General features: G+C 43.8%; 1 protein-coding gene across 1 annotated transcript in view; it reads left to right on the forward strand.

The window, feature by feature from the left end:
* The window catches only part of NUDCD1 (NudC domain containing 1), a 158,009-nt gene that overhangs the window by 12,506 nt on the left and 118,013 nt on the right, over nt 1-27,490 (forward strand). Inside the window, exon 2 of the mRNA XM_077809874.1 lies at nt 1,108-1,262. Coding sequence (XP_077666000.1) covers nt 1,108-1,262 — 155 coding nt within the window. The remainder of the gene's footprint in view (nt 1-1,107; nt 1,263-27,490) is intronic.

Here is a 27,490-nt window from a genome sequence, read left to right on the forward strand (position 1 = left end):
GAGGGACAGTGTAGAGCCAAGTCACAAATGGTAGTGGTGATATGCTGGAGGGTAGGATACAGAGGGACCTAGACAAATTAGAGGATTGGGCCGAAAGAAATCTGATGAGGTTCAACAAGGACATGTGCAGAGTCCTGCACTTCGGAGGGAAGAATCCCATGCACCGCTACAGACTAGGGGACGAATGGCAAGGCAGCAGTTCTGCAGAAAAGGACCTAGGGGTTACAGTGGACGAGAAGCTGGATATGAGTCAACAGTGTGCCGTTGTTGCCAAGAAGGCCAATGGCATTTTGGGCTGTATAAGTAGGGGCATTGCCAGCAGATCGAGGGACGTGATTGTTCCCCCTCTATTCGACATTGGTGAGGCCTAATCTGGAGTACTGTGTCCAGTTTTGGGCCCCATGCTACAAGAAGGATGTGGAAAGAAAGGATGTGGAAAGAAAGGATGTGGAAAACTGGAAAGCGTCCAGCAGAGAGCAACGAAAATGATTAGGGGACTGGAACACATGACTTATGAGGAGAGACTGAGGGAACTGGGATTGTTTAGTCTGCAGAAGAGAAGAATGAGGGGGGATTCGATAGCTGCTTTCAACTACCTGAAAGGGGGTTCCAAAGAGGATGGATCTAGACTGTTCTCAGTGGTAGTAGATGACAGAACAAGGAGTAACGGTCTCAAGTTGCAGTGGGGGAGGTTTAGGTTGGATATTAGGAAAAACTTTTTCCCTAGGAGGGTGGTGAAGCACTGGAATGCATTACCTAGGGAGGTGGTGGAATCTCCTTCCTTAGAAGTTTTTAAGGTCAGGCTTGAAAAAGCCCTGGCTGGGATGATTTAGTTGGGGATTGGTCCTGCTTTGAGCAGGAGGTTGGACTAGATGACCTCCTGAGGTCTCTTCCAACCCTGATATTCTATGATATTACACTATTAGCCTTTTGACCTTGTAGTTGGGTGGTTTGCCTTTCAAATTTTGTGCTGAAAGCTTAATGGTTTTAAAGTTTTTTGCATGCAGAGTGGCTTAAGGAGACTGAGGATGGGAGGAATTATGTTTAACTGTATTTTCTAGTTGTTAAAATAGAAGTAAAATAAGTCTTTCTGGCTTTATTTTTCAGCTGTAGCAGAAGTGAAACTTCGAGATGATCAGTATACCCTGGACCACATGCGTGCCTTTGGCATGTATAATTACCTACACCTTGATTCTTGGTACCAGGATAATGTCTACTATGTTGATCAACTTGGAAGGGTTATGAATTTATCAGTGACTCTGGTAAGAATATATTTTCTTTTTAAAAAAAAATGAGAGGTGTGGTGGGACAAGAGAAAAGAAAATGAAATATGCAAGCACAAAAAACTGAAGAGGGGAAAATCTAGGGGGAGGAGAGTGTAGAAGGGGAGTGGGGGGAATCTATAAGGGAAGTTGAGGGGGAGTTCTATGGCTTTTGTTATACGAGAGGTCAGAGTAGATACCGAGATCAGAAGGGACCATGGGTGGTTTTCTATGACTTGGAGAAAGAGAAGGGTGCAAGGTAGGGTGTGGGGTTTGAAACAAAAACCAAGGAAGTGATGGGTTTCAGTGCTGTTTTCTCCCAGCTCTTCGTTTTCTGAAAAGGGTCCTCCTTTATTTTCATTCTGAAAGGGGAAGAGGAGGGTGCCTAGTGACTGGATGAAGGGAAGAAAAGAGTGGGCACCCTTTTCTAGTTGGCAAAATGGTCCTCCTTAATTCTCCTTCATGTTCTTTGTTTAATTTGAAAAATCTCTTCACTGTATAAGCATAAGAAGAGAGAGGTTGTGATCATAATGGTCCCTTCTGACCTTCGTATCTATGAATCTATGGGTGGGAGTTAGTGATGAGGGCACCTCTGGCATGTACAGACCAAAAACTTAATTTGGGTCAAGTAGATGGGTGAAGGACCTTTGGGTTTACTCAGTGGAATCTGAGTAAATTAGACCAGTGGTTTTCAAACTCTTTTTCTGGGGACCAGTTGAAGAAAATTCTTGATGCCCGTGACCCAACGGAGCTGGGAATGAGAGGTTTGGGTGTGAGAGGGGCTCAGGGCTGGGGCAGAAGGTTGGGGTGCAGGAGTGAGGGCTGCAGGGTGGGGCTGGGAATGAGGGGGTCAGGGCTCTGGGCTGGGGGTGCAGGCTCTGGGGTGAGGCTGGGGATGAGGGGCTTGGGGTGCAGGAAGGAGTTCCAGGTTGGCGGGGGGGGGCGGCTCAGGGCTGGGGCAAGGGATTGGGGCGTGGGGTTGTGGCACGGACTTATCTCCGGCGGCTCCCAGTCAGCGGCACAGTGGGGGTGCAGAGGCAGCCTTCCCACCTGTCCTGGCACCACAGACCACACTGCGCCCCGGAAGCGGCCAGCAGCAGGTCCAGCTCCTAGGCGGAGGCGCACGACCCTCACTCGCAGGCGCCGCCGTGCCCCCCCACCCCCCCACCCCCCCCCCCGGTTCCCATTGGCTGGTTCCTGGCTATTGGGAGTGCAGAGTCAGTGCTCGGGGTGGGGGCAGCGTGCAGAGCCCTGTGGGCCCCCCTGCTGGACCCGCTGCTGGCCACTTGCGGGCGCAGCATGGTGTCGAAACAGGTAAGGATTAGTGCTGACCACAGTGACCCAGTGCCTGACATGCCATGACCTAGTACTGCGTCGCGACCCGACCTTTGAAAAACACTGAATTAGACTAAACCAGAAAAGATGGTGGTTCTGTGGTTTTATATCAGCATTCTCCAGTAGTAGAATCTATGCTATATTTTGAGGCTGTTTTATCTGGATTTAGCAATTTCCGTTATAAGGTAATTCTGCAAGAGGATATACTACCTGGACACAGTGTTTCTGATAAACCTCTGGTGTTGTACTTAACAATAATTGTAATAAGCCGACATTGGGATTCATGGGGAATAGGAGAACATGTTACTGGTGATATTAACTTTTGTAAATGCCATTTTAGTATTTTTAGCTTTGGACATGTCCATCCCCTGTGAAGTAAGTCTATATTTCTCACAATTGAGGCTTATATTTAATTGGACAACCTTTACAGGTAGTGTGATGTAAGAACAAGGCTGAAAATTTGTGATTTGGTGTTAAATTTATGTTTTGATTGACTCAACACTTTTCACTTATCAATATGGATTTAAACATTTTCTTTTGTTTAGATAAACACTTTGTTCATAATTGGATCTAGTTAATTTAAACAGCAGTGCCTCATGCATTTTCTTGATTAACATTTTACGGTAAGAGGGAAAATGAAATACTGATAGATCATTCACATGATAAGATTTTCTCTGGTAGCGAATGACTCAGCAGCTAATTCTGTTTTCAAAACAGTGATAAAGTTATATAACGTGTCAGTGGAATTGTGGAACATCGTTACAGCTTGAGGATTATAGAGACTATTAAACCTATAAAATACAAATTTGTCATTCACTATTCGTTTCCTGTTCCTTTCTCATATCCCATTCCTTACTGAAATGTGGGGGTTTTCCTAGGCTATGTTTGGGTTTGAAATGAAGGCTGTTAAAGATTTTAGGAGGTGGGAGGGAATATCTAATCACTTAATTATAATCTTGTAGATGTTTAAAATCAGTGGTGATTACATATACTTTCCAATTTACGTTGATTGAAAGCAAGTTGGCTGCAATGATGAGGTTGAAGAGTGGCATTGTTAGAGACGAAAATGGAGGGGAATCCTTAGGTGACTCAAAAAAGGGGATGAGGAAGGAGATCGTCTGTCTCACCAAAAGATTATCCAGATACCCTATTTCGCCTGTCTTCCTTCAAATGGCCTAGACAACTTCCATATTGCTTTGTCACCTTAACTTTTAGATACACAATCTTCTGCATAGTTGCTTTCAGCACCATGCAGTCTTTTCATACTCTTATCTCTGAACTCTACAGAACTTGGTTTAACCCTGCTGTCATGGATTTAAGCCACAATTACACTTAGTGGCAGTAATGAGATATCTGACCCTTTAAGACTGAGCATGTGAGTCTCCATGGCTATGCTAATCCATTTCAGTGATTGGACTGCAAAACAAATCTATGGGCTGAAAGAAACCACCACTGAGAGATTAAGTGGGTCCACAGTGGCAGTTCATAGTTAGGAGGGAACCCAGGTTGCTCATTCTGTTTAGGACTTGAAACTGGAGCATTCAAGTATGTGGATGGGTTGGTGCTCCCCTCTTTCTTGAGCTAAAAGTGTTTACCCAAAGCTACTAGGCATGAAATACCCCCATAGTACGGCTTTCTGGGAGGAGTGACACTCTATAAGCTGCTTTCCCCTCATAAATTGAGGCTGTAGAAGGAGTTGACAGTCTCTCCTAGAGATACAGAAACTTTACCTATGTGTTTTGGACTTTGCCAAATCTCAGGGGACAGTCAGTATACCCAGCAGAAATGCCTGGGAGAAAGAAACCTATCCAACGGAAGCCTTTGTGAAGAGTGGGCTTGCAACAAGGCCAATTATTTGTAGTTTTACTGTATTGCTGGGCTGAGAAAGGAAGGGTTTTATGGATCCCATCATACTGAAGTCTAACTTTTTCCTTTGTTAAAAATAGTGAAATACTCTATCTAACTATAATTTTTTGAGCATTTAATCAAGAACATAATTGCCCTACTTCACAAGAGACAGTAGTTGTCATCTGTCATATGCAGTTAATTGAAATCATATGGATATTCTTTCATACTACAACTCACTCTACAGAAATCCCTTGGCAACAATTAGGGAAATATCACAAAGACTCATTAATATCCTCCCATGAGTTTTTTTTGTTCTATTAAAGTCTGATTACTTGTCACATCCTCATATTCTAAGCAGAGAAATCACTTGTTTCATGACTATTTTGTTTGAGATGGAGAGAGAACTTTTTAAAGGTATGAAAATGAATTTGTATACAGAAACTTCAATAAGATCACTCACTATGAGGATGCTTCACCACTCATATCCATCAAATGTATATCTGTACATGATACTCATTGATATCATGTAGTTAAGTAGTGTTGCCATTGACTTAAGTGGCAATATCTATCAAAATAAAAAATGAAATGAATAAATATATTCTAAGTCCTGATTCATTTTCCAAGGGGATAGATCTTGTGTCCTTCCTTCATTACTTATCAGATTTAAAAAAAAAGCAGGTAAATACCTTCTCTTCTGCTAGAGTCTACAAGATATCTACTTCTGTAGCAACTTTCCTCTGAGGATCAAAGTGCTTTACATACATCAGCAGATGTGATGTAAGTAACTGTTATAACTAGCTTACTGAAGATGCCATCCACAAATGCAGAGATGAGGACAAGGAAGTCTTTGCCACTTTTTCAGATGACAAACATAAAATGAAAAAGATGAGCGCTAATCGTGATCATGTGCAATTGTTCTAAACTGCAGTGTGGTGTTCAGAACACTCTTTAAACCTAGTTGAGAGAAAAGTAACATCATCTTGGCCAAAAGCACAGTGTGGAAATGTAAAAATTCTTCCACTATCACATTCAGCTTCATGGTGGTTTAGGAGGACTGATGCCTCAGTTTCTCAGTGATATTCAGTGGAACTCTTGAGAGTATTGTACTTCTCCATTTGCATCCAAGTATCATATGTTGAGATTTGCGTTGAGGTTGAGAAGGACTTTATGTAAAATGTATATTTTATCTTGATCAACTTAACTGTGTGGGGTATTGTAGGCTGCTGTGAGCCCTGTGCGGGACTTGCAGCTGGAGGCCCCCCCTGCTGCTGGGGGCTGACAGCCTGAGCTGTGAGTCATGCGCAGGGCTCATAGCTGGAGGCTCCCCCCGCTGCCAGGGGCTGACAACCAACAGGCAATGGAGGTAATGCAATGTCTACAAAGATACTGTATCACCCTAACTACATTGATCTAAGAGCTATGCCTCTTGCGGAGGTGGAGTTATTAGATTGGCTTAGGGGGCGACTTACATCGGTAGGATCAATGTTATAGTGTATGGAGTTAGGTCGACCTAACCTGTAGTGTAGACCTTATTATTCAGGTCTTATTCAGAAGTAAATTCATTTTAATAGTTCTTTGAGTGGTTGCAGATGTGTATTCCACTGAAGTGTATGATTGCCTAGTGCACAGAGAGCTGGAGACATTTTTCTTGTAACAGGATCTGTTGGGGTGGCATGCATGCCCTATAGTCCTTGTGGCTCCTCTCAAAGCTATATAAGGTTGGCACTGCCCTGACCCCTCTCCCTACAGCTCCTTCTTACCACCTGCAGCCTGAATCAGAATTCCCTGTGTTGGTTTTCTCCTCATGGCTTTTCTTCTGCATCATAGTTTGTGGCTCAGACCTTAGTAGTGTAAATTAGCAGCAGATAGGAGTTGTAGTGTAGTGTTAGTTTATTAGATTCGGTTTAGAGTTCATAGTTAGTTTTGTGCTGCCCACCACTGTAGGTTAAGCAGCACTCCATGGGCTTCAAATATTGCCCATCACATGGGCTGTGACCTGCTGCTTTTTTCTCCTGTGGAACATCTCTAAAGTTGATTTGTTTGTTACAGAAGAAAACAAGAAATGTCACCACTTTTGTTCTTGGTGAGTGAGCCTGGATTGTGACCCTCCCAGTGCCTTTATGTTGGACTGAATCCAGGTTCTAATGTACGTTATCCCCAATCCATCAGATCCCACAGGTCGTTCACAAGTTGAGGCAAGACCATATCAGATTCATCCTGATTGGTCTGGCCAAGACAGTACTGTTTTTTCAGACCTCCTCAGTCTCTCTGTTCAGCTTCCTCTCCCTCTGCTCCTCCTCCCAGAGCTACTATCGCAGTAACACAGTCGAATGCTACGTCCAGATTTGTGCAGAATCCACCTCACAGCATGGCTTATGAATGGTTAGATTAGGATGAGTGGGCTTGTTTCTTTGTAGTTCAAAAGATTGTACTCAACACCAGAAGGCAATTAACAATGGTATACTTACCTGGCCAAGTGGGAAAGGTTCTCCGTTTGGCCCACTTCTCATGGGATACAACCAGCAGAAGCAAGAGCATCTTTTACACTTGAAATGCTCTGGCATTTTATTGAGTTCTCTGAGGGTGCACCTTGCTGCAATCTCTGCTCTCCATTCCTCAGCACAAGAGGGCTTGGTATTCTCCAGTCCTACGGTGGCTAGGTTTCTCAAGGGAGTCACACACTTCTATCCATTTATTAAAGACACTCCTCTTGGGACCTCACTGTATTGGTGGCGCTTATGGATCTGCTGTTTGAGCTCTTGGCTTCACCAAAGCTATGTGGTCCTCAGTGCATAGTGTCACTTGACATTATGCAGTTACTGCCACTTCCAGATATGATGTGAACTCTGATATAGCAATATTGCAGTTCTTGTTTAGACTCTGAATCCACCTTCAAGTGGTAGTGCTCTGGAGCCACTTGAAAATACACATCTGCAACTGTTTGAAGAAGAAAAAATGGTTACTTATTTGTTCAGTAACTGTTGTTCTTTTAAGATGGGAATGTAGATGTGTATTCCATGACACACGCTCTGTCCCTTCCTCGGAGTATTGAACATCCTCTTTGGTGTGAAAGAAATGAGAGGTGCTGGGGAAGCACTGCCCTTATATAGCCTTGGGAGGTGTTACAAGGAGGTGTAGGGCATCCATGCCACCCTACTGGGTATTGCTCTGTGTGTGTGGGGGGGGAAGAAGTGTTTCTGGCTGTTGGTGCACTAGATGTCCTCACACCTGAGTGGAAAACAAATCTGCATTGCATCTCCAAGAACACTTACTGAAGAACAGGTGTTTTTCATTGGAGCTTTATCCTCCTTCAGCTACAGTGAACTAAGGTCACACTACTTCTGAATGAGTGTGCCCACAGAGGTTTAGTGTACTTTAACTAATGTGCTTTCATGTCACACCTCTGGTTAATTTGTCTTAATTTTCCTGGCTGTCCCCATGTAGACAAGCCCTTACAGAAGCAATTGAAGGAGGCTTGGGAGGCACTTGACAGGATAGAAGCAGACACTACTGTTCCAGTCTCAGTGGAAATCTGGTTTAATCTAATTAATAGCAAGGATATAGAACTACGTGAGGACAAAATCTAAAAATCTGAGAAGCTGTGGAATCTTTTTTTAATCATTTAGGGCTTGTCTACACGGTGCATTAGTATGCACAAGCTAAGGTGTAAATTGTAGTGCACGCCAGTGTGTAGTGTACTAACTATTTATGTGAGACTATATCAGCACTCACTAAAGAATTTCTAGTGTTCACAGGGTTTAACAGGGTTCACACAGACAATTAGCGTGCAAAAAGATGGTGCACACTGGAATTTACACCCCAATTGTCGCTTACTAATGCACTGTAAATAAGCCTTTATCCAACAAGACTGATCCCAAATACACAGGTCATGGGTGGACCAGAACAGGAAGAAGAGCAGTATTGTCAAGTCTCATGATTTTACTGAGAATCTTGCAATATTTAATGTATTTTTCTTGAGGCCCAGCTCCTGAAGATGGCATTACATGAGAATCTTGACTCTCATAAACAAACTAGGGAAATACAATCTAGCTGGAGCTACTATAAGGTTGATGCATAACTGGTTGGAAAAATGTTCCTAGAGAGTAGTTATTAGTGGTTCACAGTCAAGTTGGAAGTGACTGTGGTTCACAGTCAAGCTGATCAAATGAGATCCCGCAGGGATCAGTTCTGGGCCTGGTTCTGTTCAATATCATATCTTCACCAATGATTTAGATAATGGCATAGAGAGTACACTTATAAAGTTTGCAGATGATACCAAGATGGGAGGAGTTGCAAGTGCTTTGGAGGATAGGATTATAATTCAAAAAGATCTGGACAAGCTGGAGAAAGGGTCTGAAATAAATAGGATGAAATTCGATAAGGACAAATGCAAAGTACTCCACTTAGGAAGGAACAATCCGTTGCACACATACAAAATGGGAAATGACTGCCTAGGAAGGAGTTTTGTGGAAAGGGATCTGGGGGTCATAGTGGATCACAAGCTAAATGAGTCAACAGTGTAACACTTCCAAAAAAAAGTGAACATCATACATCTCAGAATTAGCAGGAGTGTAGTAAGCAAGACACAAGAAGTAATTCTTCCACTCTACTCTGTGCTGATTAGGCCTCACCTGGAGTATCGTGTCCAGTTCTGGGCACCACATTTCAAGAAATGTGGACAAATTGGAGAGAGTCCAGAGAAAAGCAACAAAAATGATTAAAAGTCTAGAGAATGAAAACATTGGGTTTGTTTAGTCTGGAGAAGATTGAGGGGGGACATGATAAAACCAGTTTTCAGGTACATAAAAGGTTGCTACAAGGAGGAGGGAGAAAATTTTTTCTTTAACCTCTGAGGATAAGATAAGAAACAATGGCTTAAATTGCAGCAAGGGCAGTTTAGGTTGGACAAAAACTTCTTGACTGCCAGTCTAGTAATCTCTGGAATAATTGCCTAGGGAGGTTGTGGAATCTCTCATTGGATATATTTAAGAGCAGGTTAGACAAGGATGGTCATGGATGGTCTAGATAATACTTAGTCTTGCCATGAGTGCAGGGGACTGGACTAGAAGACCTCTTAAGGTCCCTTCCAGTGCTTCAATTCTATGATTTTTTTTTTTTTAAAGTAAGTTTCTAGTCCCCATAGATGTGGAGAAAAGCTGGAAGATGTGACCAAGTTTAGCTTAAAGGCTCAAAAATCAGAAGACAAATCCCAAATTTATTATTTTTCAGAAAGCTCATGATTAAGTCTTGTGATTTTTTTTTTTTTTTTTTTTTTGCTGGGGGGAAGGTCCTAACTCATGTTGTTCGAACACTTGAGATTGGCAGTACTGGAAGTGGCTGAAATGTGGTTGATGGAACATAACCCTGAATTTCATTTTTCTTTTCTCTCTCTCTTTCCAACAGTTACATTTGGGGTTGAAATCTGGGCCTCCAACTTTGTTTGCAAAGGAGGTTTTGTGGCAATTCATTTTGGTTAAATGCTCCTTTTAAGATAGGTACTTCTGAGTGTGAAAATTATTTTCCAGATTTTTTTAATCTCTTACATTAGATCTGTCAGGTACTGATTTCCCTGTTCTGGTTGGAGGAGTGAATTGTGATCTTTGAAGGACCAGATAGGTGATGTCATACAGTTCTGAAACCTGAATTTGAGACTATTTGGACACTTAGAGTTAAGACTCCCTATTTCCTCTCTTCTCAATTAGAGGTTGAAAGGTGTGTGGTCTCCTGTGACACAACCCTGAGCATAGCCCTGTGTCATTGCTGTATTGTTGACACTTGTAGGGTGTTACAGGGGTCAGAAAAGACTTGTTTCTCTCACATATTCGTCAGTGCGCAACTTGCTAGATATTATAGCCTACTTCACCCTATAGAAAATCCGATGTTTCAATGGTAGCTTAAAAATCAAGTCAAAATAAGGGAGCGGAAATGACTGACTTCTGCTTTTGCTTGCTCTTTCATTCTGCCCTCCAACAAGCTTTTTAAATGAGTGGTGTAGTTCAATCGGTGTAGTGATGCAAATACAGCAACTCAGTATATCACCGTTAGGGAATTAATTTGCAACTTCTCCGTTACTAGCTTTCTAATTGCTCTGACAGCTTTGTGTAATACACTGTCATTTCTAATCTGAATTCAAGTAGGCCCAAAAGGCAGTTGAGCAATATGTTCTTCCATCTGCTCATCAGCTGGTCCATCTTGCTACTGCTTATTAAAATGGTACTTACCTTAAATCCAATTTGTTTTGTATACACATGTACATATTGTGAATTCAGGCCTAATTTTTAATTACATCTGGAAGATATGAGGAGTTTCAAGTCCCTTCAGAAATACAGTGGGTCAAAGGCAGACAAAGCCTAGGTTTTCACAAAAATACATAATGGGCACAGATGATGAGGATCACTAAGTACATAGACATTGTTTAAATAGTATGATTGTGACTTCAGGATATGTAACAAGACATTTCTCATTTATCAACAGTGCACTGTTTCCTTGATCTCCTGCTGACCCTTTTTATACAAAAAGGGTGTATTTGGCCTCGAACACAAGTAAATTACTGGAGAAGTTGTCCATGTTTTTTATATGTACCATATTTCCCCAGGATTTTATAAAAGCGGATGTAGCTTCCATTGTTGCACCAGAAAATATTTTGGTGGTATTAGGGTTTCTCATTTTGAAATGTAGTGCCCTCCCACCACTTTCATTATAAAAATATGCAGGTACTCAATTGGCAGTACTCCTTTTTAAATACATTGAAATATAAAATGTGTCTCAACCAGCAGTCTACATCAGGTTCTGTCCCTGTCCTGTTTCTCCTTCAGGTATTATTTTTCCAGCTCTTTTTTCCTCAGTTTTTTACTTTCAGTTGTCTCCTTATTACGCTTGTCAGTTCTTCCTTAATTCCTGATTCATTTCTTTGATTCTATGTTGCTTTACTTAGCACTAGTCTACACTAGAAGTGCTATATCAGCGCAGCTGCAGCGCGTCTGGTGAAGATGCTCTATGCCGAAAGGAGAGATTTCTCCCGTCGGCATAATTACTCAACCTCCATAGGAGATGGAAGCTATGTCTGCAGGCAAGCATCTCCCACCGACATAGTGCTTGTGTGGACCGTGCTTAGGTTGCTGTAATTTGCATTGCTCACGGGGTGGCTTCTTCAAATCCCTGAGCAACATAAGTTATATCAACATAAGTGGTACTGTAGACCTGTCCTTAGTTTGATCTTCGTAGTCTTTGTTTTTCTCATGTTCCTCTTTATTTAGTCTGTATTGTACTTCCCCCTTTTCTTTGTCTTTTTTTCCTTTTCTATCTGCAGTATAGGAAGTATCGAGAATAATGCCTCATTTGAAGTAAAGCTGCTGTGATAAAACACCAATAATTGTTTAACAGTTCAGATGGTTATATTTTTAATAAAAAGAAAAGGAGTACTTGTGGCACCTTAGAGATTAACCAATTTATTTGAACATAAGCTTTCGTGAGCTACAGCTCACTTCATCGGATGCATACTGTGGAAAGTGTAGAAGATCTTTTTATACACACAAAGCATGAAAAAATACCTCCCCCCACCTCACTCTCCTGCTGGTAATAGCTTATCTAAAGTGATCACTCTCCTTACAATTTGTATGATAATCAAGGTGGGCCATTTCCAGCACAAATCCAGGGTTTAACAAGAACGTTTGAGGGGGAGTAGGAAAAAACAAGGGGAAATAGGTTACCTTGCATAATGACTTAGCCACTCCCAGTCTCTATTCAAGCCTAAGTTAATTGTATCCAATTTGCAAATGAATTCCAATTCAACAGTTTCTCGCTGGAGTCTGGATTTGAAGTTTTTTTGTTGTAATATAGCAACTTTCATATCTGTAATCGTGTGACCAGAGAGATTGAAGTGTTCTCCGACTGGTTTATGAATGTTATAATTCTTGACATCTGATTTGTGTCCATTTATTCTTTTACGTAGAGACTGTCCAGTTTGACCAATGTACATGGCAGAGGGGCATTGCTGGCACATGATGGCATATATCACATTGGTGGATGTGCAGGTGAACGAGCCTCTGATAGTGTGGCTGATGTTATTAGGCCCTGTGATGGTGTCCCCTGAATAGATATGTGGGCACAGTTGGCAACGGGCTTTGTTGCAAGGATAGGTTCCTGGGTTAGTGGTTCTGTTGTGTGGTATGTGGTTGCTGGTGAGTATTTGCTTCAGGTTGGGGGGCTGTCTGTAGGCAAGGACTGGCCTGTCTCCCAAGATTTGTGAGTGTGTTGGGTCATCCTTCAGGATAGGTTGTAGATCCTTAATAATGCATTGGAGGGGTTTTAGTTGGGGGCTGAAGGCGACGGCTAGTGGCGTTCCGTTATTTTCTTTGTTAGGCCTGTCCTGTAGTAGGTGACTTCTGGGAACTCTTCTGGCTCTATCAATCTGTTTCTTCACTTCCGCAGGTGGGTATTGTAGTTGTAAGAATGCTTGATAGAGATCCTGTAGGTGTTTGTCTCTGTCTGAGGGGTTGGAGCAAATGGGGTTGTATCACAGAGCTTGGCTGTAGACGATGGATCGTGTGGTGTGGTCAGGGTGAAAGCTGGAGGCATGTAGGTAGGAATAGCGGTCAGTAGGTTTCCGGTATAGGGTGGTGTTTATGTGACCATTGTTTATTAGCACTGTAGTGTCCAGGAAGTGGATCTCTTGTGTGGACTGGACCAGGCTGAGGTTCATGGTGGGCTGGAAATTGTTGAAATCATGGTGGAATTCCTCAAGGGCTTCCTTTCCATGGGTCCAGATGATGTAGATGTTATCAATATAGCGCAAGTAGAGTAGGGGCATTAGGGGACGAGAGCTGAGGAAGCGTTGTTCTAAGTGAGCCATAAAAATGTTGGCATACTGTGGGGCCATGCGGGTACCCATAGCAGTGCCGCTGATCTGAAGGTATACATTGTCCCCAAATGTAAAATAGTTATGGGTAAAAAGAAAAGGAGTCCTTGTGGCACCTTAGAGACTAACCAGCTTATGCAAGGTAGCCTATTTCCTCTTATTTTTTCCTACCCCTCCCCCCCCCCCCCCAGATGTTCTGGTTTAACTTGGTTTTAAACTTGGAGAGTGGTCAGTTTGGATGAGCTATTACCAGCAGGAGAGTGAGTCTGTGTGTGTATGGGGGTGCGTTTTTGGAGGGGGGTGAGGGAGTGAGAGAACCTGGATTTGTGCAGGAAATGGCCTAACTTCATTATCACGCACATTGTGTAAAGAGTTGTCACTTTGGATGGGCTATCACCAGCAGGAGAGTGAATTTGTGTGTGGGGGTGGAGGGTGAGAAAACCTGGATTTGTGCTGGAAATGGCTTAACCTGTTGCTCACTTTAGATAAGCTATTACCAGCAGGACAGTGGGGTGGGAGGAGGTATTGTTTCATATTCTCTGTGTATATATAAAGTCTGCTGCAGTTTCCACGGTATGCATCTGATGAAGTGAGCTGTAGCTCACGAAAGCTCATGCTCAAATAAATTGGCATGCTCAAATAAATTGGTTAGTCTCTAAGGTGCCACAAGGACTCCTTTTCTTTTTGCGAATACAGACTAACACGGCTGTTACTCTGAAACCTGTCAGTTATGGGTAAGGACAAAATCACAAAGTTCAGCCATCAGGTTAGCCGTGACATTATCGGGGATAGTGTTCTTGACAGCTTGTAGTCTATCTTTGTGTGGAATGTTGGTGTAGAGGGCTTCTACATCCATAGTGGCCAGGATGGTGATATCAGGAAGATCACCGATGGATTGTAGTTTCCTCAGGAAGTCAGTGGTGTCTCGAAGGTAGCTGGGAGTGCTGGTAGTGTAGGGCCTGAGGAGGGAGTCTACATAGCCAAACAATCCTGCTGTCAGCGTGCCAATGCCTGAGATGATGGGGTGCCCAGGATTTCCAGGTTTATGGATCTTGGGTAGTAGATAGAATATCGCAGGTCGGGGTTCCAGGGGTGTGTCTGTGCGGATTTGATCTTGTGCTTTTTCAGGGAGTTTCTTGAGCAAATGTTGTAGTTTCTTTTGGTAACTCTCAGTGGGATCAGAGGGTAATGGCTTGTAGAAAGTGGTGTTGGAGAGCTGCCGAGCAGCCTGTTGTTCATATTCCGACCTATTCATGATGACGACAGCACCTTCTTTGTCAGCCTTTTTGATTATGATGTCAGAGTTGTTTCTGAGGCTGTGGGTGGCATTGTGTTCTGCACGGCTGAGGTTATGGGGCAAGTGATGCTGCTTTTCCACAATTTCAGCCCGCGCATGTTGGCGGAAGCACTCTATGTAGAAGTCCAGTCTGCTGTTTTGACCTTCAGGAGGAGTCCACCTAGAATCCTTCTTTTTGTAGTGTTGGTAGGGAGGTTTCTGTGGATTAGTGTGTTGTTCAGAGGTATGTTGGAAATATTCCTTGAGTCGGAGACGTCGAAAATAGGATTCTAGGTCACCACAGAACTGTTTCATGTTTGTGGGGGTGGAGGGGCAGAAGGAGAGGCCCCGAGATAGGACAGCTTCTTCTGCTGGGCTGAGAGTATAGTTGGATAGGTTAACAATATTGCTGGGTGGGTTGAGGGAACCATTGCTGTGGCCCCTTGTGGCATGTAGTAGTTTAGAAAGTTTAGTGTCCTTTTTCTTTTGTAGAGAAGCAAAGTGTGTGTTGTAAATGGCTATACAGACTAACACGGCTGTTACTCTGAAACCTATATTTTTAATGAGTACTGAATCAGGCTGTCATATCATTAGGTGTTTTGGAGGAGTTCATTAGTCTCACATTTCCTTTTTTAGATATGGAAGGCAAGGAGATAATACAGGAAAAAGAGGGAATTGTGTATAAATTATAACCTTAATGTCAGTTAGAGGTGCTGAATGTTCAGCACTCTTGAAAATCAGATCACTCATTTTGGTGTCTAATTATGGATTTATGAGCTTAACTTCAGGGTCCTATTTTTGAAAATCTGAGCATCTTCATCTTGCATTTTGCATTGGCAGGATTCAACAGCAAGATACCAGACTGGATAAATGATTTCTTTGTCCTGGTATATATTTTTCTTACGTTTTAAACATGGTCCATTCATGATTGTATTGGGTAGGGAAGTTGAATTTGGGAAGGGAAAAAAGTGATCCTGTCAGTCTCAAATAATATACATGGACAGAAGACCAACAGGTTGTATTTAAAACACAAACAATAGGTGATTAAATAAATGTGGGTCAAAGCTGATCTGCAAAAGGTTTTTAAAAGGATCTTCTGGGTGTTTTTATGATGTCTAAAAGTGAATGAGGGAGGAAGGGTTTAAGGTTTTACTTGATTTTTATCTTAGAACAGTGGTTCTCAAACTGGGTCAGGACCCCAAAGTGGGTCACAACCCTGTTTTTGTTGGGTCACCAGGGCTGGCTTAGACTCGCTAGGGCTGAAGCGGAAGCCCAAGCCCCAGAGCCCGAAGTCGTAGCCGAAGCCCGAGCCCCACTGCCCAGGGCCGTAGTCCAAGGGCTTCAGTGCTGGGCGGTGGGACTCAGATTACAGGCCCCCTATCTGAGACTGAAGACCTTGGGCTTCTGCTATGACTCCCCCACCTGTGGCGGCAGGGCTCAGGTGGGTTCAGGCTTCAGTCCCACCGTCTTGGGGTCATGCAGTAATTTTTGTTATCAGAAGGGAGTCTCAGGGTATGTCTACACTATGAAATTGGGTCGAATTTATAGAAGTCGGTTTTTTAGAAATCGTTTTTATATAGTCGATTGTGTGTGTCCCCACACAAAATGCTCTAAGTGCATTATCTCAGTGGACTGCTTCCATAGTACTGTGGCTAGCGTCGACTTCTGGAGCGTTGCACTGTGGGTAGCTATCCCACAGTTCCCACAGTCTCCGCTGCCCATTGGAATTCTGGGTTGAGATCCCAATGCCTAATGAGGTAAAACATTGTCGTGGGTGGTTCTGGGTACATGTCGTCAGGCCCTCCCTCCCGTGAAAGCAACAGCAGACAATCGTTTCGTGCCTTTTTTCCTGAGTTACCTGTGCAGACGCCATACCACAGCAAGCATGGAGCCCACTCAGCTCACTGTCACCGTATGTCTCCTGGGTGCTGGCAGACGCGGTACTGCATTGCTACACAGCAACAGCCCATTGTCTTATGGCAGCAGACGGTGCAATAGGCCTGATAACTATCGTCATCATGTCCAAGGTGCTCTTGGCAACCTCGGTAAGGTTGGTCAGGAGCGCCTGGGCAGACATGGGTGCAGGGACTAAAATAGGAGTGACTCGACCAGGTCATTCTCCTTAGTCCTGCCAGCAGTCCTATTGCACCGTCTTCTGGCGAGCAGCCAGGAGATGAGGATGGCTAGCAGTCCTACTGCACCATCTGCTGCCAGCCAAAGATCTAAAAGATAGATGGAGCAGATAAAAACAAGAAATACACCGGATTTGTTTTGTATTCATTTGCTCCCCCCATCCCTCCGTGAAATAAATGGCTGACAATGGTTTCGGTTAGGTCTGTTAGGGGCACCTTGAAAAGTTTAATGGAGATTCAGTCCTGCCTGAAATAGTAGGGGGAGGGATAGCTCGGCGGGTTGAGAATTGGCCTGCTAAACCCAGGGTTTTGAGTTCAATCCTTGAGGGGGCCATTCTGTGTGACAGTTATTTTTGTTTCTCCTTAATGTAAAGCCACCCCCTTTGTTGATTTTAATTCCCTGTAAGCCAACCCTGTAAGCCATGTCGTTAGTCGCCCCTCCCTCCGTCAAAGCAATGGCAGACAATCGTTCCGTGCCTTTTTTCTGTGCAGACGCCATACCACGGCAAGCATGGAGCCCGCTCAGATCACTTGGGCAATTAGGAGCACATTAAACAGCACACGCATTATCCAGCAGTATAGTGCAGCACCAGAACCTGGCAAAGTGAAACTGGGCAAGTAGGCGACATCAGCGCGGTGATGAGGACATGAACACAGACTTCTCTCAAAGCACAGGCCCTGGCAATGTGGGCATCATGGTGCTAATGGGGCAGGTTCATGCAGTGGAACGCTGATTTTGGGCCCAGGAAACAAGCACAGACTGGTGGGGCCGCATAGTGTTGCAGGTCTGGGACGATTCCCAGTGGCTGCGAAACTTTTGCATGCGTAAGGGCACTTACATGGAACTCTGATGTGCTTTCCCCTGCCCTGAGGTGCAAGAATACCATGATGAGAGCAGCCCTCACAGTTGAGAAGCAAGTGGCAATAGCCCTGTGGAAGCTTGCAACACCAGAAAGCTACTGGTCAGTCGGAATCAATTTGGAGTGGGCAAATCTACTGTGGGGGCTGCTGTGATGCAAGTAGCCAATGCAATCAAAGATCTGCTGATATCAAGGGTAGCGACCCTGGGAAATGTACAGGTCATAGTGGATGGCTTTGTTGCAATGGGATACCCTAACTGTGGTGGGGCCATAGACTGAACCCATATCCCTATCTTGGCACCAGAGCACCAAGCCGGTGAGTACATAAACCGCAAGGGGTACTTTTCAATAGTGCTGCAAGCACTGGTGGATCACAAGGGACGTTTCACCAACATGAACGTGGGATGGTCGGGAAAGGTGCATGACGCTCACATATTCAGGAACTCTGGTCTGTTTCAAAAGCGGCAGGAAGGGACTTTATTCCCAGACCAGAAAATAACCGTTGGGGATGTTGAAATGCCCATAGTTATCCTTGGGGACCCAGCCTACCCCTTAATGCCATGGCTCATGAAGCCATACACAGGCAGCCTGGACAGTAGTCAGGAGCTGTTCAACTACTGAGCAAGTGCAGAATGGTGGTAGAATGTGCATTTGAACATTTAAAAGCACGCTGGCGCAGTTTACTGACTTGCTTAGACCTCAGCAAAACCAATATTCCCATTGTTATTACTGCTTGCTGTGTGCTCCACAATATCTATGAGAGTAAAGGGGAGACGTTTATGGCGGGGTGGGAGGTTGAGGCAAATCGCCTAGCTGCTGGTTACCCACAGCCAGACACCAGGGTGGTTAGAAGAGCACAGGAGGGCACAGTGCGCATAAGAGAAGCTTTGAAAACCAGTTTCATGACTGGCCTGGCTACAGTGTGAAAGTTCTGTTTTTCTCCTTGATGAACCCTACCCATTTCCCTCCTTGGTTGACTCTACTTCCCTGTAAGCTAACCACCCTCCCCTCCTCCCTTCGATCCCCGCTTGCAGAGGCAATAAAGTCATTGTTGCTTCACATTCATGCATTCTTTATTTATTCATCACACAAATAAGGGGATAAAGGCCAAGGTAGCACTGGGAGGGGTGGTGGAAGACGGAAGCACCGGGAGGGTGGTGGTGGAGGAGGGAAGGACAAGGCCACACAGCCCTTTAAAACTTATTGAATGCCAGCCTTCTGTTGCTTGGGCAATCCTCTGGGGTGGAGTGGCCGGAGGGCCCCCTCCCCCCCAACCGCCTTCTTGGGCATCTGGGTGAGGCTATGGAATTTGGGGAGGAGGGTGGTTGGTTACACAGGGACTGTAGCAGTGGTCTGTGCTCCTGCTGCTTTTTCTGCAGTTCAACCATACGCTGGAGCATATTAGTTTGATCCTCCAGGAGCCTCAGCATTGAATCCAGCCTCCTCTCATCACACTGCTGCCACCTATCAGCTTCAGCCCTCTCTTCAGCCCGCCACCTCTCCTCCCGGTCATTTTGTGCTTTCCTGCACTCTGACATTATCTGTCTCCACACATTCGTCTGTGCTCTGTCAGTGTGGGAGGACAGCATGAGGTCAGAGAACATTTCATCACAGTGCTTTCTTTTTTCGCCTTCTAATCTTCGCTAGCCTCTGAGAAGGAGAAATCCTGTGATCCTTGAAACACATGCAGCTGATGGAGGGAAAAAAAGGGACAGTGGTATTTAAAAAGGCACACATTTTACAGATCAATGGGTACACTCTTTCACAGTAAACCTTGTTGTTAACATTACATACGTAGTACATGTGCTTTCTTTACAAGGTCACATTTTGCCTCCCCCCACCGTGTGGCTAACCCCTCCTCCGTCTCCCCTCCCCGTGGCTAACAGTGGGGAACATTTCTGTTCAGCCACAGGCAAACAGCCAAGCAGGAACAACCACCTCTGAATGTCCCCTTAAGAAAAGCACCCTATTTCAACCAGGTGACCATGAATGATATCCCTCTCCTGAGGATAACACAGAGCAATAAAGAACGGATGTTGTTTGAATGCCAGCAAACATACACTGCAATGCTTTGTTCTGCAATGATTCCTGACTAAGTGCTACTGGCCTGGCATGGCAAAGTGTCCTACCATGGTGGACGGAATAAGGCTGCCCTCCCCAGAAACCTTTTGCAAATGCTTTGCAAGTACATCCAGGAGAGCTTTATGGAGATGTTCTTGGAGGATTTCCGTTCCGTCCCCAGACACGTTAACAGACTTTTCCAGTAGCTGTACTGGCCGCGAATGCCAGGGCAAATTAATCATTAAATACGCTTGCTTTTAAACCATGTGTACTATTTAAAAAGATACACTCACCAGAGGTCCCTTCTCTGCCTGGCGGGTCTGAGAGGCAGCCTTGGGTGGGTTCAGGGGGTACTGGCTCCAGGTCCAGGGTGAGAAACAGTTCCTGGCTGTCGGGAAAACCGGTTTCTCCGCTTGCTTGCTGTGAGCTATCTTCCTCGTCCCCAAAACCTGCTTCTGTGTTGCCTCCATCTCCATTGAAGGAGTCAAACAACATGGTTGGGGTAGTGGTTGCTGAACCCCCTAAAATGGCATGCAGCTCATCATAGAAGCAGCATGTTTGGGGCTCTGACCCGCAGCGGCCGTTCGCTTCTCTGGTTTTCTGGTAGGCTTGCCTTAGCTCCTTAAGTTTCACGCGGCATTGCTTCGGGTCCCTGTAATGGCCTCTGTCCTTCATGCCCTGGCAGATTTTTGACAAATGTTTTGGCATTTCAAAAACTGGAAATGAGTTCTGATAGCACGAATTCCTCTCCCCATACAGCGATCAGATCCCATACCTCCCGTTCGCTCCATGCTGGAGCTGTTTTGCGATTCTGGGACTCCATCATGGTCACCTCTGCTGATGAGCTCTGCACTCACCTGCAGCTTGCCACGCTGGCCAAACAGGAAATTGAAATTCAAAAGTTCGCTGTTCTTTTCTTGTCTACCTGGCCAGTGCATCTTAGTTGAGAGTGCTGTCCAGTGCAGTCACAATGGAGCACTCTGGGATAGCTCCCGGAGGCCAATACCGTCTAATTGCATCCACAGTACTCCAAATTCTACCCGGCAAGGCCGATTTCAGCGCTAATCCCCTTGTCAGGGGTGGAGTAAAGAAATCAATTTTAAGAGCCCTTTAAGTTGAGAAAAAGGGCTTCGTCGTGTGGATGGCTGCAGGGTTAAATTGATTTAACGCTGCTAAATTCGACCAACTCCTAGTGTGGACCAGAGCTCAGTGCAGTGAAGTTTGAGAACCCCTGTCTTAAAAGTATCAAGAATGTGAAGTCTGGTCTTCCTTGGTTTTGCTGGAGGATCTCATGTGGGGATCAGTTCATGCCTATTGTAAACTCTCACACATTAATGGAAGGGGTGAGGAGGTGTTCCATGAAGAAATCATTTATATAATGTTAATCGCTGGAGTTTTAGCTATTAAACTAAACAACACAAAAATACTCCAAAGCAGAATTTTAAATATAAAAATATTTTGTCTTGATTGTTTGATGTCTCAATTTTTTTGATGTCATAGCTTCATTAGTTCTACCTTCACTAGTCTTTCAAAATGTAAAAGACTTGAATTCCTAGGCTGTGTTTTTATTAGGAGAACAAAAGCATGCTTTTACCTTGGCCTGATTTTTAATTTAACCTGTTTAACTCGTGAAAACTACAAACTACCTGGTCTTCATTAGGATTTTACCTCCAGTTAGTTAAAAATACAGCTATTTTTCATAATCAGCACAAAGCCCTACTAGATTTAAAAAAAAAAACAAAACACTCTTTACTTAAGAGATTCTGTAATCCCATAAAGACACAAAGGGCACAAGCCAAATATACTTTCTCCTACCCTCCTTGTACATTCTTCTTTGTATTGGGCTAAAAACCTCTCAACATTGTGTTTGCCATGTATTATGTCTTGCGTAGAAGATAGATTTGAAACAGCTGTTACTCTTATGTGTTTGTTTACACTTACTGTGAGCAGTGGTGATTGCCAACTATGTTGGCTTTAATTACGGCTGTCAATTAATCGCCATTAACTCACGAGATTAACTCCAAAATTAATCGCAAGTAAAAAAAATTAATTGCGATTAATTGCACTTACAACAATAGAATACCAATTGCTATTTATTAAATATTTTTGGATGTTTTTCTACATTTTAAATATTGATTTCAATTACAACACAATACAAAGTGTACAGTGCTCACTTTATACTATTTATTACAAATATATGCACTGTAAAGAAAATAGTATTTTTCAGTTCACCTCATACAAGTACTAAAGTGCAATCATGAAAGTGTAACTTACAAATGTAAATTTTGTTTTGTTACATAACTGCACTCAAAAACAACAGTGTAAAACTTTAGAGCCTATAAGTCCACTCAGTCCTCCTTCTTATTCTGCCAATCGCTAAGACAAACAAGTTTGTTTACATTGACAGGAGATATTGCTGCTTGCTTCTTATTTACAGTCACCTGAAAGTGAGAACAGGCGTTCACATGGCACTTTTGTAACCGGCGTCGCAAGATATTTACGTGCCAGAATCACTGAAGAGTCATATGTCCCTTCATGCTTCAGCCACCATTCCAGAGGATGTACTTCCATGCTGATGATGCTCCATTTAAAAATAATGCGTCAATTCAATTTGTGACTGTACTTCTTCGGGGGAGAATTGTATGTCTCCTGCTCTATTTTACCTGCATTCTGCATATATTTCATGTTATAGCAGTCTCACATGATGACTGAGCACATGTTCATTTTAAGAACACTTTCACTGCAAATTTGACAAAATGCAAAGAAGGTACTGATGTGAGATTTCTAAAAATAGCTCCAGCACTCTACCCAAGGTTTAAGAATCTGAAGTACCGTCCAAAATCTGAGAGGGATGAGGTGTGCCGCATGCTTTTAGAAGTCTTAAAAGAGCAACACTCTGATGCGGAAACTACACCACTCAAACCACCGAAAAAGAAAATCCACCTTCTGCTGGTGGCAGCTGACTCAGATGATGAAAATGAACATGCATCACTCTGCACTGCTTTGGATTGTTATCAAGCAAAACCCATCAGCATGGAAGCATGTCCTCTGGAATGGTGGTTGAAGCACAAAGGGACATATGACTCTTGAGTGATTCTGGCACGTAAACATCTTGTAATGCCAGATACAACAGTGCCATGCAAATGCCTGTTCTCACTTTCAGGTGACATTGTGAACAAGAAGCAGGCAGCATTATCTCCTGCAAATTGTAACCAACCTTGTTTGTCTGAGTGACCAACATGACTGACCAAGAAGTAGGACTGAGTGGACTTGTAGGAGCTAAAGTTTTACATTGTTTCATTTTTGAATGCAGGATTTTTTTGTACATAATTCTACATTTGTAAGTTCAACTTTCATGATAAAGAGGTTGCACTACAGTACTTGAATTAGGTGACAATTTTTGTTTTTTATAGTGCAAATATTTGTAATCAAAATAAATATAAAGTGAACATGTACACTTTGTATTCTGTTGTAACTGAAATTAATATTTGAAAACTTAGTAAACATCCAAAAATATTTAAAATAAATGGTATTTTATTGTTTAAAACAGCGCGATTAATTGCGATTAATTTTTTTAATCGCTTGACAGCCCTAGTTTTAATATGCATTTTTATGGGATTATAATAGAGGCTGCACTGCAATTTCAACATTTGCATGTGACGTTTTTCCAGCTAGCTGTTTATAACTGAATTAAAATGAATGAGACCGCATTAAACAGAGTTTCAAATTACCTTACTAATCTCCTGTTTGTGATAAGTAGATATATGCAGTGTCACGCAGTACCTGACAGCTATTTATTTGGAGAGCTTTCCTCATTGCTGGGTGGAAAAAAAACCCCTATGTTTAATATGTAGTTTAATATGAAGACTATAATGCTCATGAGGGTGAGGTAGACACAGTGCAAGCTTTTTCTCTTGCCCAGGTATTGCAGCTCATTCATATCTATGCTACAGATAATCCATGCCTTAAGCATCACTGCTAATTGAGTGAAAAAAAATCTTCCTTTGAAGATGCATGGCAGATCCAGACTCTGTGTTCTTAAAGTCACAGATCTCCGGATTTGGATATGAAAACTTTTTGGAGGCAACATCTGAGGTATGGATCTGAGAAGTTTGTCCTTGAAGCTTGTTGAACTGTATGTGAACTAATGAAAGGTTCCTTCTCGCTCTCTCCTACTGGCTCTCTTTTCTTTACAGCCTTTTTCTTCCAAATCAACCCCTCCAATCACTTCCCAGAGATCCACCTGCCCTTTTTGTGAAGTGATCATCTGTTCTCCTTGAAAATCTGTCCCAACTTCTTTGTACCCTGTTAACGTTTTCCATCCTGTTCTGGTGTAGGAATGCCAGATGAAAATTTAAAATGAGATGTGGGCTTCCACTCCACAGTGGGATGAGTCTGACTTGAAGTGCAGCACGACTTTTCATCTGATGGCTCACCCCACTGCATTTGTCCCACAATTTTTTTCTCCCCCTTTCCAGAGGGACTTGCTGCCCTCACTACCTGCACCATACTGATATGGTTTGTTTATTTCTATTATGGTAGCCCCTATTTAATAAGTTTATACAAAATTAAAGATCAGGGTCCTGTTATGATAGGCACTGTACAAACAAGAAATAAAGAAGACTGCCTGCCTGAGAGGATTTACCATCCAGTCATCTGATATGAAACGGTCATTGGGCTCAGACGGAAGTTGGAGGGTGGAGTTGAGAGGATAAGGTAACAATTAAAAAATGGAAGTCTTGGCTCACATGTTGCCTAATCAGAATTGGTGTCTTAATAGTACTGTTCATCTCCATGATTCTCTTCTCCCACAGCCTCCCAGCACATGCACCTTACTTCCTTTTCCTTCCATACGTAAGCATGATGCTCCTTAAAAGAATATACTCTACCTTCATTGTCTGTTTCTGGGCAGATTACTGCCTCCTGGACCTGAAGATGGCATATCCGTATGGCTTCATCAGCTCTATAGTATTGATCTTATATATTGCAAGGATTCCCAATCATATGGACATCTTTAAGACTGTAGGCTTATGGGGGGCAGGTACTGTCTAACTGTGTATCTTTCACTAGCAAACAATATTGTCACAGTATTTCTTATTTGTTTATTAACAGTCTACTATGTCCCTTTTGCATGGCCGCATTTTTTTGTGCCACTGTACTCTAGCAGTTCAAACATTTATTCACAAAAGACCACTGCAAAATTAGACCTGCTTAGATAGTTTTAACTGACATTAGGACGTTTTCAATGCAATTGTATGACTATTGACAGTGTTTCTGAGTTACAGTCACTGCAATCTGCATCTTGTCTTATATCCCCAACATGCAAAAGCTGATGTGGATAGGAAAAACATAGCTGAGGACATGAAATCCAGGGCTGGGGGCTGAAGAGTATGGGTGAATTGCCAATCTAAACACAGGCCTATTGTTGCAAACACTACTATAGCTCCCTTCAGCACCGAGCAGGCATCAGCTGTTGCTACTGGAGCAACAAAATTGTTCTTCCCCTGAAATAGGGCATGACCGAGTGGGATATATCAGAGTTCCAAATTTCACACAATTTTGTTTTGTGTGGAAATATTGGACACTGACTACACAAGCCTGGACATACAGACAATCTGTTTTACTGCATTCCAAACAGATGCCTTCCCCAAGAAAGATGTTTGATACCTCATTGAAGGGCTATCATTAAGAGAAACCAAAGACCACAATCTTGGGCCAGTGATTTTGAGTGTCTTTTGACTAGTGTCCTACCCCCATGAAACAATGGGTTTTCTACCAGAAGCCCTTAGGGGGGGAAGGGGCAGGTGGGTGGATCTATAACTTTCTAGGACTGGGGTGGCCAACCTGAGCCTGAAGAGGAGCCAGAATTTACCAATGTACATTGCCAAAGAGCCACAGTAATATGTAATGATTATATATGTCTAATGGCCAGGGTCAGTTACAGCGGCCCTTGTATTCAGGTCAGCATGGCCTGGTGGCCGAAGTCAATATAACAGCCTCCAGACATGGGGCAGTGCGGCCTAGCGACCGGAGTCAATATCATGACCCCCAGACACAGGGCAGTGTAGCCTAGTGGCTAGAACCCTAGTGGCTAGTACTTATGCCACCAGGTGGGGGCGATGGCCTGGGTAGGAGTGCTCAGGCCCACCTGACTCCATCAGACCCCGACCCAGGGCCCTAACAGTGGCTGAGTGGTCTGCCTCTGGATCAGTGAGGAATCCCACCGAAACACACTGACCTCACTCAGGTGAGAAATACCACTTGTTCACCCGCCCTGGGTCATTTCCTGCTGTGTTTCCCGAAGCCACAGTCCATGGGGTATCGGGGTCTTGGGCTCCTCAGTGTGGATGATGCCCTGGGACTCATCTGGTCACTGACCTCCAGACTGACTCTCAGGATCTCTGGCTCCTGCAGGCAAGGACTAGGACAGCTCTTCAAGGTCCTTCCCCTCCAGCAGCCAGTCCTGAATGAGCTGCTCCCTTTTATACCTTGTCTCCAGCTGGAGCATGCCCAGCAGGGTTGTGGGGGCATGGCCTCCTCAGCCCAGAGAGTGGCGTTAACCCTCACAGTATCAATGCGGGGCAAGTGTGCCCCGTCACATGAACAGATTTCAATCTGTCATCTTACAAAATTCTGTTATTTCCATCTGGGATGTGTGACAAAGCTCTGACCTTGTCTCAGTGGGTTCTGCGCTTCCAGGCGGATTACGCTAGCCTCAGAGGCTCACTGTGACCCTTCACGTAGCCCTTCTCTCTTGAGAGGCAAGGATCACAGCCTACTGAGCCACTTTCATCATAAGTCAGGAAGGGAGGTGGGAAGAAGCAACCCTCCCTCGCACAGTCTCTGTTGTCTCACAGTCTCTGTGATTAATCAGGAAAAGTGGGGGCAGAAGAGGGGGGTTGGGAAGTCCAGGCCTGCCTTCTACCCTACAAAATATAACAGCTATTGGTAGCTGACTTCTTGAAACAGGAGGAGTACAATTCTCTGGGCCACTTCCCCACAGCAGCTCCCTCCCCCGACCCAACATCTACTTCACCCTTACCTCAGGACCTTCTTCCTTGTGCCTGATAGGGTTTGTACTGCCCAGCTTCCCCAGCAGCGCGGCTTCTTCCTAAAGCTCCTGACATGCGTCTCTAACTGGGAGGCTTTTAACTAGTTCTAGCCAGCCCTTGATTGGCTTTAGGTGTCCCAATCAACCTAGCTGTCTCCACTGCTTTCGAGAAGGATCTTAATTGGCCCCAGGTGTCTTGATTAACCCGGAGTAACTGCCATTTGGTTACCATGGTAACAGGGATTTGTTTAGCTTGGGGCTAACATACCTGTTTCTCACTACTTTCCTATTCATCTGGCCTTGCCCCGTCACTGATGTTGCTTCGTCAGTGACTAAAGGGGACTTCAGACAATCGGCTTCAGCACTAAAAGGATCAATCAGAAATCTGATTTGAGGTCTTTTCCGCTGCAAATCTTGGAATCTTTCCTTAACTTTCCCAAACTATCCTTAAGGTCTTTAATCATACTCGCTTATCTAGTTGTGCTCCGTTTTAGGGGTTCTTCTGCACCTTCTTTTGATCGCTTGAAGTTGTGGCGTTTAGGGAAAGTGTCAGCTCTCCCTCAAGCATTTGTCTGTGAAACAACTGCAGTTTGTTCATTAATGCAAATATGCTTTGCACTAGATCAGACAGCAACTGGAATTTTCCTTGTAAGTCCGTATTTAGTTTATCCAAATGCAGCAGCATTTCTTCAAGAAATGTTAAATCTAGAACCCACCCAGGATCTGTAAGCTCGGGGTGTATTCTGTGCTTCTTCTCAGTAAACAATTTTACTGGTTCCAGGAGCTTGAAAAAAGGGGAAATAACTTT

This window comes from Eretmochelys imbricata, chromosome 2, assembly GCF_965152235.1.
Source record: "Eretmochelys imbricata isolate rEreImb1 chromosome 2, rEreImb1.hap1, whole genome shotgun sequence".
NCBI lineage: Eukaryota > Metazoa > Chordata > Testudines > Cheloniidae > Eretmochelys > Eretmochelys imbricata.